Source organism: Anser anser (assembly GCF_964211835.1).
Source record: "Anser anser genome assembly, chromosome: 15".
Taxonomy (NCBI): domain Eukaryota; kingdom Metazoa; phylum Chordata; class Aves; order Anseriformes; family Anatidae; genus Anser; species Anser anser.
Genome location: NC_139736.1, coordinates 8058643 through 8074025, shown reverse-complemented (window position 1 = coordinate 8074025; position 15383 = coordinate 8058643). Strand labels below are relative to the sequence as shown.

At 46.9% G+C, this 15383-nt stretch overlaps 1 protein-coding gene across 4 annotated transcripts in view; it reads left to right on the top strand.

Annotated features, from left to right (window-relative positions):
- The first annotated feature begins 522 nt into the window (after window positions 1-522).
- Window positions 523-15383, top strand: part of EEF2K (eukaryotic elongation factor 2 kinase) — a 32552-nt gene continuing 17691 nt past the window's right edge. Inside the window, exons 1-6 of one of the 4 annotated variants that reach the window (XM_083800355.1) lie at window positions 523-1400; window positions 9229-9553; window positions 11403-11453; window positions 12001-12101; window positions 13920-13980; window positions 14856-14893. In XM_083800355.1, the coding sequence (XP_083656481.1) occupies window positions 9308-9553; window positions 11403-11453; window positions 12001-12101; window positions 13920-13980; window positions 14856-14893 (497 nt within the window). In that variant the 5' untranslated portion in view covers window positions 523-1400; window positions 9229-9307. Of the gene's footprint in view, window positions 1401-2462; window positions 2689-9228; window positions 9554-11402; window positions 11454-12000; window positions 12102-13919; window positions 13981-14855; window positions 14894-15383 lie in introns of those variants that run through there. The other 3 variants (XM_083800356.1, XM_083800354.1, XM_083800357.1) reach the window with 3 other exon arrangements.

Below are 15383 nucleotides of genomic sequence, written 5' to 3'. Positions count from 1 at the left end.
GCTCAGCCGCCCGCCGGGCCTCTTTCAGCGGGGCGGCGCCGCCATTTTACCCCCCCTACAGCCCCTCACTCCGCCCGCCTCTGTCCCGAGCTACCGCGGCGCTCCCCCGGAGCTCCCGGCCGGTGCCCGCTCCCCTCTCCACCCTTCCCCTCCCCGGGGACCTCCACGGGTACCGCCCCCAGGCGCTCCGACGCTGCCATCGCCGGCTCGGGGCTGCGGGGGGCGCCGCCGCCCGCCCCCCGTCCCCGCTCCAGGCCCGGCGGCAGGAGGGGGCGGCCCGGCCCGGCCCGCACCCGGCAGGTGGCGCCGCTTCCCCGCCGGCACCCGGCGGCTGCAGACGTGGCCCTGGAGTCGCCCGCCCCGAGCCCTGAGTTGGCGGAGGAGGGCGGGCGGTGGCGGTGTGGGAGGCCCTGGGCAGAGCTGGGGGCACTGGGCCCGGTGCTGCGCCCGCGGGCAGCGGCTTCGTGGCTGGGGGCAGGCGGGGCCAGCACGGCCTCTGAGGCAGCAGGGGAGGGAGGTACGGGCGGTGTCCCACCCGGACCGTCAGGTGGGCGCAGAACAACATTGCTCTGAAAGTTAGTGTTTGGGGGGTGCCTTCCTTCTTCCCTTCAAGAGCTGCTGTTCACTGAAACGGCAGTTTCTGAACAGAACCGTATTAAGGGTGTATTATGAAACATCCCAACAGAAAACTAAGCCTAGAGGATGTAGCGTTTGTGGACTAATTTTAATGTACGCTTTGCTTTTGTATTTCATCACTTTTTTGTTATCACTGATTGTTTGCTACAGAGAAGAGGAGCCCTAGACTTAAACCCGGAAAGCAGTACAGCCTGGCCCCAGGGTATTAGAGACGGCTCATTTAAAATTATGAAAAATGTGTAGCTTGAGCCAGTGTAATCCAACTGTCTTCCTAGCCTAGCAGAACACTCTTCATGCAGCTGTACAGCATAGTACAGCCATATGCCACTGGGTCCCAAAATGATGCTGTGTATTTAAATTAAGTGTTTAAAGACTGTTACTGCTGTGACTTGTTCGGTTGTGCTCATATATCACACCAGTAAGCAGTATTCGGCTGTTATTAGTACCCTACAGCAGCAGCTGGTGACCTTTTTTAAACCATTACCGCACATTTTCATGCAGTGGGAACGCAGCATCTGGCCTCAGCCAGGCCTTCACAATTAATCTGATGAGCCCACCCTCCTCCCAGCCCAGTGCAGCGCTCCCGGGGAGGTGGCATGAAACGGCTCAGGCTACTCTCTGCTTTATGTCCTCACGCAAACCTGCACCCGCAGCACAGCGCTGGAGATCATTGCCAAAATTGCAGGTGCTCCCAAACAGCTGGCAGCATTGCTGCAGGCACCTGCTGCTTCTTCCAGAACCTGCATTAAGCTGGTTTAATTTATGTAAGTAATTTGGGTGGGGGGGGTAGTGCCTGGCGGAGAGTCAGGGAATTTGCTGTGTGTGTTGCTGATGAAATAACAGCAGTTTTCCTCCTGAAGGTGATCTTGGCAGCATTTCTGCCTGCTGCCTCCCTCTTTGGCTGCCAGGCCCACCAGGGAGCGGTGGCTGTGCTTTCCTCCTGCCTGGGATGCCACCACAGGCTCTTGGTTTGTCGCAATGGGCGTGCTGACATCGGCCGGTCTTGGTTTTGTAGCCCCCCCTTGTTTTTGTAGTGTTATTTGCTAAATAGCAAGTGTTTTAGATATTTGCTAAATAGCACTAATGAGGATTATTTACTTGAATACAAGATTCAATAAGAGTGGCAGCCTCTTAGCAGGCTGCCAAGGAATATAATTAAGCTAGAACCTATTTATGTTAATTTCCATATAACCCATGAAAGGAGTCTTGTTTAAAATCTCCCCAAAATCTGGCTTGAGGAAAAGTTTAGCCATGGACGTTTTCAACCCAGAAAGTGAATGTTTTAGGAAGGAAGCTTTGAGGAGGTTTGAGGTCTTTGGATTTTGAAATCTGGAGCGTAATTCTGTTATTTCTTATAGGGAAATTGCATGCTGTGCTACTTGACTTGACCCCATGTGCGTGGAGCCCCCACGGCCCACAGCAGCTCCATGCCTCCCCTGAGGGAGTTGGCGGGGGGGGGGGGGGGCAGCCTGGGGGCTCTGCCCCATGAAATCTGCCTTTTGGCTCCAAACTCCGAGAAAACTGAAATGAAGAGGATGGGGAAGCAGCTCCTGTCATCAGCTGTGGTGGTTCCTGGTCGAGTGCTGGTTCCCAGCACAGCTGCCTTCCCTCCTGTTCCCTTCAGGCTCAGGATCCCCCTGCCTCTACCACCTAAAGGTGCGAACCTGGGATTTTCCCCTCAATTTCTCACCATTTTCTCAAAAAAAAAAAAAAAAGTATCTGGTAGACTTCTCCCGTCAGTTTGGCTGCGGATCCTTTAGGGCAAAGGCGGGCGGGCACCGTGTGCCCGCCCGGGTCGCTGAGGCGGGGCGGGCGGGCGGCTCCTGTCAGCGAGGGGCGGCCCCGCTTCCCGCCTCCCGCCTGCCCTCACAGGGCGGCTGCGCGGGGCCGGGCGGCGGCGGGGTGGCACCGGGATCGCTCCGAGCCGAGCGGGCAGCGGGTCCCGGTAGGTTCCGTGGGGGGCCGGGTGAGGCGGAGCGGGTGATTGGAGGGAGTGAGAGCAGCCGGCGTTAGAAAAGGAGCAGCTTCGTGGCCGGGTGGAGTCGTTACAAGGTGGGTGCTCGCGTCGCGGTGACCTGGAAGCGGTAGTCCGGTATTTTCGTGTTTTCGCTCCTTCCTTTTCGCCTGGGGGCAGCAGTTTTGTCGCGATACGCCCCCAGGGAGCTCTGTGGGGTGGGCTTCGGGGTGTCCGGCCGCCTCAGCGTGGGGTTGGCAAACGGCTTGGGGTGCTGAGTGCTGCTCAGGGGAAACAGCGTTTCTAGGTGGTTGCTCGGTGGATTTGAAGTGGAGAACTGAAAGCCAAGTGAAATAACAAAACTGTTGATGGAAATGGAAGGGCGGTTTGATGGTAACTTGCAAGTTCCCTTCCTGTCCTTTTGTGTTCCAGTGTTTTGGCTGGCCTCACAGTAGTGTTGGCTCGTGTGCTTGGCAGGAGCCTGGGCTGCAGTCAGGAGTCACCTCAGCGCCAACAACCCCTTGGGTGCTGGGAGCTGTGTTGTGCCGCAGGGTCCTGAGTCTCAGGGGCTTTGCACTCTGAACTGCCACATGTGAACTCGCCCACTTGCTTGGTGAATCTTGCACCATTGCTGTCCAGGACTTTGTTTGATGCAGTACCTTGTCCCAGCCGGGCTTGTAGCTGGATGCGGGCTGCAGCACCACCTGTGCAGCGGCCATGCACTGGAAGGCCCTGGAGCAGGGGCTTCTCGTTAGGAGGTCTGTGGTTGGTGACACCGGGTTTGTCAAAGGTACCCGGTGACTTGAGCCATCTTTTAAAAGTAAAATAATCTTGTTTTTCTTATTGGAGCTCTTACCTTGGCTCGCTGAACCTGTTTTCTTGTTGGTGTGCAGTGCAGGTGGCAGTAGGCATTTGGTTCGCAGGGACTGGGGACGTGCTTTGGAAGTGCAGCAGTTCTGTGATGTGGTGCAGGACACTAATGTACCAGTGGGGTTGTTCTGGAACACGTTGCATAGCTTTGTCTGTGGTTCCTAACGATCAACAACAACCATTCTTTGTAAGGTGTGCAGCCTTTAGAGTTGCTTAGGTTAAATTTCAAATTGGTGATTTAAAAGAATGTTAATCTGAAATAGCAATTTCTCCTCCAAAACAGCCTGCCTGTTGCTGTTACAGGTATCCTGCTTGGTGGCTGTAGCTGATGTGGTGTTAAACCAAAAGAACTTGGTATTATACCTGGGAGAGGGGACAGATATTCTTGCTTTAATGCTGACCCTACAAAAGAAGTTTGGAGTCCCTCTGTCCAAGAGCAGCCCCTGTTCCCCTGCCTCGTGCTAAAGCAGTGCAGAGGACTGTGTCTGAGCTGGGGTGGCCCCTAAGAAGTAGTTGGGGATGCTCCAGTTCTCCCTTCTTCTGTGACTAGAGCCTTCCCATCCCTCACCTCTTTAGGATGAATTAAAGCAGGTTTCCATGCTGAGGCTGCTGTGGTGTCTTGCTCAAGGGCCCTGCCAAACCAGCAGCATTTCATAACAACAGACACCATACAGAAATAAGCAGTGTATTACCAGCACTGTGATGTGAAATCTCCCCTCTGGTGATGTTTGCATATGCACTATGTTTGACAACATAACATAGTGTCCTTGCAACTCACCTTCCCCTGCTGGTAGTGTGGCTCTTGAATATAATGTCAAGAGAAAAACACTTCAGACATGCATTGGAAAAGCCCAAAATTAATAGAGACATGAACTGATTTAATAATTGGCTATATTTAAGTTTTCTGCATTATTAATCACATAGTACAAGCTTGATTTTAAAAAATGGGACACATTTTTGAAATAGAATGGAGTTGGTGGTTTAAATTACAGGTTAGGTGTGCTAACGCAGGTTTGTGGGCTAGGTTCAGTGCAGTGTGACTGTTTTTCTTGTTTAGCCCAAGGAAAGCTTCTGTCACGGATATTAGGGACTAAACGATCAAAGCATTGCAGCAATAGCAACGGGGGTTCCTAGATAGCATGGCTTTATGCCGTAAGGCAGCAGCACGGAACATGAGCCATGGAATGAAGCTCAGGCATTTTTGTAGGACTTTTGAACAAATAAACTGTGAGATGTAGAGCAGTGCTTGTGTAGTTAAGGTTTGGTTATGGAATTCTGTTTTAAAGAGCATGTACCATGAGGACAATTTTTAGTAAACACACTTCCAAAGTAAACATGAGTCCTTTACAAGAAACATGGTTTCAAGAAAAACTGAGTTGTTTTTTTTATCAGCGCTGTTAGTTTGAAATACAAAACAATTTCTGCAATGATGTTCCATTTACGCAGCAAGTCAGTGAAAGTGTGAATGCTTGCAATCTCTGCTGCGTGAAACAGCATTCCTCTTGCTGCTGCCCCTCAGACACTGAGGGTCTGTCAGGTGGTTCTGCTGCTGTGTGTTTGACTGCAGTAGTAGAAACGAGTGTGGGACAGCAGCTGAGAGTCACGGTGCTTGTCTAGGACAGCCTGGAGTCAGAAGCATCGTTTTACATATGTTTGTGCACGCTTCCAACCACACGCCTTGCTCTCCAATACCTGGTAGCCTCTGGTAAGACAGTCGCAGTAAAAATGGCAGGGGCAACTGAGGATGCCTTCCCCTTCAGTAATGGGCTGCCGCCTCAGTCCGTAAATGACTGCTCTCACATGGTCTTTGCAAGAAAGGTTATACGAGTGCTCCAAAGCTGTTTCACGGCAAAGCCAGCTGAGTTCAGACCTTCAGCAGTGGCTTGCTGTAGCTGGTGCTGCCCGAGGCAGATGGAGTGCTAAGCTGCAGGAGCGCTGCCTCCACCAGAACAGCAGTAACCAGCCCTGGATGGTGCTGGAGGAGGCTCCGTACGCTCAGTCACCGCTTCTGCCTCTGCTGTATGTTGGTAGCTGTGCTGTAAGGCCTGCAGCTATGAATGCTGCTGGGGCGTTGTACGTATCTGGCACTGTTTTCTCGAGATGGAAGAGCAGAGAGCTGAGGAACAGCAGTGAAACTAAGCTGAAAACCTTGTTCTGCAGTTGTCCTTAGGCTAACCGTGTGAAAATCCCTGATGGAGCTGGTTGGGTGAGGTTACCCTGGAACGAAGTGTCTGCTTCAAGTTGTATGCTATTGCACAGCCAAGGTAGTCACAGAGCGGTGTGGGTTGGCAGGGACCTTAAAGACTGTCTGGTTCCAACCCCTGCCACAGGCAGGGACACCTCCCACTAGACAGTGTTGCTCGAAGCCCCATCCAGCCTGGCCTTAAACTTCCAGGGGTAAATTTTGAAAACACTAGCTAACCCTTTCCTTGGTGAGTGCATGCATTTTCAGAGCATCCAGGTAGACTTCCGTCTCTTCCAAGGGCTTTGATTATTCCCGTCTCATTTCTCTGGCTTGTAACACACACATGATATTTGTTAGGCTGCTGTCGGCAGGAAGGCTGAGACTTGCTTAGTACTGAGAACTAATCAAGTGCAATGTGCGGGAAGCTCAGATCCCCGTAGTTGTCCGAGCTCCAGGGACAAAAGGATTTTAGTTTATATATTGTGTGAAACGAACCAAGATATGCTGCTCTATGTAGTTTATTTTTGCCCTCTAATGAAGAACGCAACAGGCAGACCTGACAGTAATATGCTCTCAGCATCCATCCGAAGTGCCAGCAAATATTTGTTTAAGCACAGCTAAATCTGTGTGAAGATTTGGATGATTATTGCATTCATCTAATCCCTTCCTGCTTTTCAAGCAGCAGAGCGATGTGAATAATTATAGCTAAAAGGAGGAGAAAATCCTTGCTATATAGGAGGCAGAGGAAATATTCCCTTTAATCTGAGTAGGCCTGGAAGCTTGTGCCTGTGCTGCCAGTTTTTGATTCCTTCACAGAGAATAATACCCTTAAGCCCTGACAGTAGTTTAAGGACCATGATGTGGTTTGTAAATCTGTTTTGTTACTTTTCTGGAGAAGGATGCACAGTAAAATGAAGCAGTAGTCCAGTCCTCCTTGGAGGGTGTCAGGTTGTGCCCGCAGCTCACTGCGGGGCGTGTGGAAGGGGCTGTGCTGGGGTGGTGCCCGTGGGCCTCCTGCCCAGGCATTGCATTTTGGTGAGTTTTAGGGAGTCGGGGTTGGACTGTGCTTGCTGCCAGTTCCGTCATGGTTGCGTTTGCTGATAGAGCTTGGCATTGGCTGGCTGGTAACGTACCAGGAAACTGTGGAGTGGAAGCTCCAAGCAGGGTACGGCCCCGAGGGAATCAGCTGTATGTTGTACTCTTGCTAAAAGAAACAACTGGCAGAAGTGTATGGCTCAGAAGTAGTTTCACTTCAGTCTGTTTATTCTCCTTAGTGTGGCCTGAGCTGCTGATGCGGCTGGGGTGTTGTTACAGACAGCCACCAGATTTGGCAAAGGCAGGTGTTATCCCCAGGGGACTTCAGGAAGTGCCTCTGAAACCTGGAGGGAGAGAACAGTGTTTGAGGAAAAATATGAAAAACTTAAGGGTGTGAAGTCCTCCCTACCAGCAATTAGAAAATCATGTAAGTAGGGGCAGATGGATGTTCTGTGCAGGTTTCTTTGCTCTTTACTTTGCAGCAGCTGGCGTTAGATGAACCGTGGCCTTGCTGCAGTCTGGCCGTTCGTGCTTTCCTCCATAGCTAGACACCTCCGTAGGCAGGGGCTTGAGCATGAGCAGGCTCGGCAGGAAAAGCACAAGAATTTGAAGGAAAAAGGGGCACTTGAAGACCCTCCTGCGCCTCCCCAGCAGTGCCTTCCCGTCTCCATCTCCTCCAGACTTCCAGCAGGGGAGCAGGGGCACCCCTGTGGCCCCAGGGCTGCGAGTGGCAAAGGCTGGAAGCCTCTTTGCGCTGGCATGGCTGGTAACATGCAAAGAAGCGAGGCTGCCCGGGTTTATTTCTGTTTGACTTCTGCTGAATCATCACCACTTCTCGGGCAGAGGCTGCTGAGCACATCCCCATGGTGAGATCGCAGCTGGTAGAACCTGAGCTCCAGGAAAAACACTCCCTTGACTTGCCTATCTGTTTGTTATGATACATGTCTGTCACACCTGTGGGCTGTACAGCACTTGCACTCTGTCTCGCTGGAAGTGGTGTTGGTGATTTGGAAAAGCTGTGGTGAGATGGGCACTTTTGCAGAGCTGCTGTTCTGGTACTAACCTGGAACTCCCCATATTTTTTTTTTAACCCAACATCATTTAATGTGTCAAAAAGTCTCAGTGAAATACATACCTAAAATGTCACCTTCTGGATTCAGAAATAGTTGAGTAGGTTTTAATAAAAACTCAGGACCTGCTTGCATTGTACGGCTAATTCTTATTTTCAAACTGTTATTTCACGTTAGTTCATTTTGGGCCTAGGAGCCAGAGGAAGGCAAACCTTACCTATCCTGTTCTCTCAGAATCGAGGAAGCTACTAAAAAGTTGAAATAGCTGAGCTTCTAACCTCTTTTGTTAATCATGAGAACCACTAACTGGGAAGAATACTTTTTTCGTTTCAGCTCCGTGCGATGGAAATAGAGCAGTTGTAATTTTAGCTGGTGCCTGACCTGTGTGAAGCAGATGCTGAGTTGGATTATGGGAATTTACTGCGGGCTGGTTCCCAGCCCCAGCAGTGATGGATTGTGCACTCCCTGCAGGGTCTTTATAAATCTGAAATCCAGCGTGCTTTGAATTGTTTTCTGTTCCACTGGCTGCAGTTACCTGGGTTGTTGAAATAATGCAGATCATTAGAAGAAAATAACCCAAGTGGGCTATAGCCTTCTTGGAGAGAAATGGACTTATATTGCAGAAGGGAGCTGTAGAAGCATTTGGAGCAGGGGGAGGATATCACATAATTAGGGCAAATTTAAATTGGTGGAGGACACCTTAAACCTTCAAAATGTGGTGGTGTGTTTTTTTTCTGCCATATAACAATTGCTATTGATTATAGAAGTAGCTGGATTTAGCTGCACCTTTCAAATAAAGAAAATATAGCGGGATCTGTTCTTGTCAACTTCTCTAAATAAATTACTCCTTTCCTTTTATCCTTTTCTCCCCGTACCGTTGTTTGGAAGCCCTTATTTTGGTAGCGATTGTTGCAGGTGAATGGAGAAGTGCATATAAGGATCGCTGTGATGGGAGTGCTTAGAAGACTGGCAAATCTTCATTAAATTCAGCAGGCAGGAAAAATGGGCGGCCAGGAATCTTATGAAGTTTAATAAAGGGAAGTGCAAAGTCCTGCCCCTGGGAGAAACAACCGTGTACTGTTCAAGGCAAAACTTCCTCGAGTTACTAAGGCTGGTGTTGTGGAACTCAGCATTTGAGAGGCAAGGAATAAAAACATTCAGAGGATGAGATTACCACACATCACCCATAGGCAGCAGGTGGTGTTTGCGGTCCCTCAGACTTTGTAGTATTATTCTGCGCTTGGTTATCTTACTTTCTCAGTCCTGGAGCAATTTATAAACTGAGTGCCTTCTGGAAACCCAGATCTAGCACTGAGGAGATCAAAACCACGTGTAGGTACTCAGGGATTATTTTTATACGGCCATATGGAGATTTGTTTTTTTTTTTTTTTTTTGCCAGCATGCTGACATCAATTTCATGCATGGTTTGTTCTTTTAATAATAGCTCATTCTTTTTTTTTTTTTTGTCTCCTACCCAGCTTCTTCCCTACATTTGCATGTGCATTGGAATAGTGGCTGCTTTAATCATTGCAGGACTTAAAGCAACCTCCTGCAAACATGGCAGACGAGGACCTTATTTTTCGTATGGAAGGGATTGATAATGGTAGATCGACTAAAGTGAACTCTGGAAATTATCTTGATGCTGATAGTGATGATGAAGACAATTATTATATCTGCCCAATAACCGATGATCCAGTTTCTAACAAGTCTGCCGGTATCAAAGTTGACAATTATTATAGCAGCTTAGCAAAAACTGAACAGTACAGTTCCAGCTCTTCTCCTAGAAACTCGTTTAGCTTTAAGGTAAGTGCTGACTTCAGCCTTCAGTAAGATTTTGTTTTTATTTAGTCGGCATGAGAGAGAAATGCTCTCTTAACTCCTTCACTTCTTTTAACTAATGCTTTTCAATAAAAAATAAAATTTCTTTTTCCCAGACCTGCAGTTAATTCCATTAAGCCAGTAGTCTGACACTGCCATTGAATCGCTTACTGTCCCTTTTAGTTCAGTGAGAGATCTTTGCCTGCAAAGGCAGCAGAATCCAGGCGAAAATTCACTGCCATTATGGTCAAACTACTAAAAAAAGCAACACATTGACTGGGAAATTTAAAAAATGATATTTGTTGTAAGCTAAATTGGGGCCTGCCAGAAGATACTTGATTTTCGATTTTGCCAAGTAAGTTTAAAAACTCCAAGTATTTTTACTCGGACAAATAAAATCGTGAATGATAAAATTGTAATGATAGGTCCTTGGGCTATAGCTGCTTGTTAGGGAGCTTTTAACTTGTTGGCTCCTGTGCCTGGGCATGAAGTGTCACACTGGCAGTCCTCCTGACGGTGCACTCGAGCAGCATCTGACATTTTTAAAGTGAACGGCAAGGTACTGCAGAGAGGTCGAAGGGCCATAGTTGGTGCTTCCTTGGCAGTGTGCCCTGTCCCCCTCTGCTCCCTTTGCACGGATAGGGCCAGGCAAAGGGAGGAGAACCCGCAGGAGGTAAAGCCTCAAAAACAGAACTGATGATCACTGTATGGGTTAGATATCCAAAGCATGCACCATTCGCGCTCAACTGGCGTGTCCCTCAGTTTTTCTCCAGACTGAGATTTATTGTGTTTTATTAATACGTTTATTATTATAAACATTATTTACAAAATAGATACTCTGAAGTCTTGGCTATGCCTAATGCATGCTTTATTTCTGGAGAGATGCCAGAGGGTTTATTTCAGTCAGCTAACACATTAAATAACCCAATAAAAGTGAAACTTTTGTCTGTAGTAAGATTTTTACCAAAGCTAGTTAATAAAAGCATTAAAATGTACATATTCCTAACGAAGGTGGGGAGTAGAAGTTCAGTATAGACACGGGGTCAGATTTTAACATACACTATGCTATGCAAGTTAAAAGCTTAAAGCAAGTTAAGGCCTGCAGGGAGCTTAGCCTTTAATACTCAACACCTGCCTCTAGGCTTGTGGAGTATATTGGAGTTCTGAATCACGTGGTCAGAGAAAAAACTGATAAGGACTAAAACTGCAATTGTTTCCTCCTTTCTAAGCTATCGTGCTGCTTCTGCTGAAAGCTCAAGTCCTGCAGCAGGGGTAGCAGAACGCAGTGCGTGCCTCTGCTTTGGGCTTTGTGAGACCTGCTCTGGTATCTCTGTTCGTATCACAGATAAGCTGCATGGGGTTCAGATGTGCAGCAGGCAAGGCCCCGTGCATTGCTCAAGTCACAAAACAGTGGCTTTCAATGCAGAGTGATGCAGCCAGCCAGGACTGACAGCATCTTAAGCCACCGCAGCCTGGTCTGGTTAGAATCCACCTATCAGACCCCAAAGCTGATGACAGTGTGGGCCATTGCTGATGAAATGCAGGTGGAAGGGTTACTGCTAACTCTCTGCCTTTAAACAGGCCTCAGCAATGTTTAATCAGCTAGTTATTAAGACACTTTTAACTCATATTTGCCAATAAGAAATTACCAACTTACCAAAAAGAGTTGTTCACAAATGTTCTAAGAATTATCTTAAATTAGGAATTAAAGCAAAAAGTGGTTTTTAAGTGGAAAAAAGTTTTTTTAATTAACAAAGAGAGAGGAGACTATTTGTCAATCAATTGTCTTATCACATGTGTTTTCCTACTTTTATGTTTCTCATGCGTCCTATAGAATGACACACAGCATCGCTCTAAGCACGGCTCTGTGGTTGACCATAGTCGGGTAGGTTAAAACAAAATACGAACGCCATATATAGTAGATGAATTAAGTTTTTATTTTTTCCTTTTTATGGCCCTCTTTTGTACATTACTTTGTCTGAAAGAACTGCTTGCCTCAGCCCGTAAGTCATCAAGATTACAACATGCTAATTTCTTGTATCTTATGCTGAGCACAGTGTGTAATACCCAAGGCCTTCAGAACATTTTTTCCTCCTTCATACTGCTCTATTGCTGATAGTCTTTGCTTACGCTGCCAGCATATGTTGTTAGTTACAGAAAGTTAAAAATCAAACCAGCAAAAGTGAATTAATGTCATTTACATGTGGCTTATTGTTTATTTGTGGCATATGTTAGAGATGTTTGAAAGTTGCAGTTTTTGTAAATTACATTTGGTGTATACTAGACCAGATTCTGTTCTCAATAACTTTATGATGATGCAAATTGAACTGAAACCTGGTACTGTATGTTTCTGATCTATTTCATTATACTTGAAACTATAAAATATCAGGGTGGTCTTCTGTAAATAACCTGCCAGTTTGTATCTTCTTCAGGAAACCTGGAAACATGCTATTGAGAAAGCTAAGCACATGCCTGATCCATGGGCAGAATTTCATCTTGAGGACATTGAGACGGAACATGCCACTCGCTACAGGTCTGTACGTCTTTCTGCTCTCAATGCTGAATTGAAACAGAATCTGATGTTTTCTGCAAGGGCTGTGTTTGTGCGTTACAGAATATGTGTAATTACATGGCTGAAGACCTTTCAATAATGTCCAAAATGAGTGTCTTAACTGAATCTCCCAGGAATACTGCATTAATTTAAATACTGCATGCTTTCAAGAAATCAACCTTTCAGCAAACCAGTATCAGGTTCTTTCTTTCTCTCCCACCCAAGTAGTGTCTGAGTTTTGCCATACAGACAGGAAACAAGGCTAAAAAGTATTTTCTAGTTGATTTATTAATTCTGTAAACTTAATCTAATAAGGAAACAAATTCCAACAAAGAGGCAGAGTACTTAAAATTTAAATAGTTTAGGAAAAAAGCAACATAGCACTCTGTGCCTTTCCCAGAATAGCAGTTTCACTGTTGCCTATCCATGCAGTATTGCTGCATGTGGCTGGAATTTAAATCCTTATAAAGCCCAGAATAGCTCAGCATGGTGTACGTGCTGAAACTGAGTCTGGCGCGTGAACTATTCTCAGTGCTTTAGCACAGGCTTTGCCAAAACTTTTACCCTACTGACACAGGTTTCTGGGTGGAACGGGTAGGAGTTAGAGGCCAGTTAATTACCCCTTAGCATCAGTGTTTGGAGGCCTCCCTTCCCATCTCATGACACTGTCACACAGTGCTCTTCTTCCCCATAGGCAGCATCTGCCCCTGGTCAGCCACACAGTCCAGAAATAGTTTGCATATTTTAAAATACTTCAAGTGATAGTACTGGTTTAGGACTACTCAAATACCCCATTAAAATGAGATGGCTTTAATATTTGTTTCCACCTCCCTTTTGCTTACTGCAGACTAGGGTGTTGCAGACTTTATGGGGTGTACCTGGGGTGTCTGTGCATGAAGTGCTCGCTGCAGGGTGGGGGAGTTGGCTGGAGCTGTCATGTGGTGGTGACTCAGCCACTGTGGTTCTCAGTTTGGCTTTTACTGTATTGGGAGCTAAGGGGGTGGGGAGAAACCAGAGTCCTAGTCTATATTAGCAGGGGGTTGTGCAGAGGCATGCTCCTCTCGTGGTGCAGTGTTGTGCAGTTTTTGGCCGCTCTGCTTTTCACAGCCATAGCCAGTGCTGCGTTCTGCTCACATCCACAACAGTCCCGTGGCAGCTCCCATGCCAGGCCTGGGTTTACGTAAACTTGGTAAGGCTGTTCCTGCCCCCAGTGTGCTGCCTAGGCATCACAGGGGAGATTTAATGCCAAAGCAGATGAGGCCTATTTTGTAGTGTTGCAAAACTTTAGCTTCGGCAGCAGTCTGTTCATCATCCGTAGGATTCAATATGTCCCTTTGAAGAGCTATAAATATTTCTTCTTTCCCACCTGAAGAACTAACCACCAAAGGAGGCCAAAAGCACGGTGGGAAGATTAGAAGTTGTGTAGAGTGGCAGCAAGACTTTTAAGCCATCAGTTGGAGATGAGAAATGATAGGTGCCTGGGATGGGAGGTTTTGAGTTCCCTCTGCATTCTTTTTAAGAGGCACAACTTTAGGACAAGAGGAAATGGCCTCAGGTTGTGCCAGGGGAGGTTTAGGTTGGATATTAGGAAAACTTTCTTCACTGAAGGGGTTATGAGGCATTGAAACAGGCTGACTAGGGAAGTAGTTGAGTCACCATCCCTGGAGGTATTCAAAAGTCATACTGGTGTGGTGCTTAGGTACGTGGTGTAGGGGTAGACTTGGCAATGCTAGGTTGATGTTTGGACTTGATGATCTTTTCCAACTTAAATGACTCTGATCCTAACTACTGATTTTAAAGGTACAATGCAGTTACTGGGAACTGGGTTGAAGATGAAGTTCTCATCAAGATGGCTTCACAAGTAAGATCATGCAGTCCTTCATCTTTATTAGCAGTCAAATTTGTCACTTCTTATTACTGACTAGTGGCAGCAAAACGTTTGTCTCGTATATAAAAGCATTGATTCTTCTCCTACATCCTCTATTTTTTTTTTTAATATTTCGGCTCATCCATAATGTTTTGGTATCCCAGCAGCCTTTTCTCCACTGAATAGAGTAGAACATGGAGTCAGCCCTTCCCCATCAGCAGCGTTAGAGGCATTTGTTTCTTTCCCAAAAATGTCTTTTCCATCTCAGCCCTCCCATTTCCTGCTGGCCTCATCTCCCTGCCTGGCAATAGGCCTACTATTTTGTGTGCTTCCAAATAATTTCTGGTCTTATGATGAAAACAGACTGAAGTTTTGGTATGTGAGGGTAGAAGCTAGTTGCACTTTCCAGTTAAATCACAGGATTGGTGGTGTGTTGCAGTCACCTTGCTTTGTGCTTCTGATGTAGTATCTGATGTCTGGGGCAGTGCTGCTCTGTGTGGCATATCCTGTGTGGAAGCCAAAATGAGGAGGCCTTGAGGTCTGAAGCCAGCTGCACTATGCAGACGCAACAGAGCCGATTCCAAACTGGAGAGAGAATTTAAATGGCATCTTTAGAAGCCATAGAATGTCTGCTTGATGGGCTATCAAGGAAGAAGGTTTATTCCCAATGTCTTTTCCCGCCAAATTCCTGTTTTAAATGGCCTGTGGGCTTTCAGTTTTCCTTAAGGGTAGAGATATAGCATAGCTCCTGCTTGAGAACTGCTTTCTCCAGGGTATAAAGGGGGAGGACGTGGTTGTGTCTCTTAACTGGATAGAAATTAACTTTGTGGACATGACAATGATGGGTTTTTGTTTTTTCTTTTCCCTAGCCCTTTGGCCGTGGAGCAATGCGAGAATGTTTCAGAACGTAAGTGTCTGCTAACTTTATCTTTGTTGCACTATTTTCTTTTGTGGTGACTGGGATTTCTCATAGATGTAGAAATCATGTAAAGTGCAGCTCCCCATTAGCTCCCTGCTTTGCATTTCTGAAAGACACAGCTGAGGGGCTTATTCCTGTTTGTATGACTCCATCTGCAGCACAGGGAGTAGGGTTTAGAAAGCAGAGCATTGTCTTAAGGGAAACATAAGTGAGTTTGGTGCAGGCATCCAGTGGGCTTGCTTTGAAAAGTCAATCCATAGCATTTACTGGAACCACAATGGGATGGATAACATGTAATTGTGCCTGGTTCCAGCAAGTATAATCAGCCTTTCAGTTAGCAATTCATAGATTAATGCTATCTCCACCATCTCTTGGAGGCAAAATACTCATAAAAGTACAGAAGCAGCAGCTTGTTTCATTTTTCTTGGGTTCCTAGTGTGCTATAATGTCTTTGAATTTGGTATGAGACTGTGTGTGC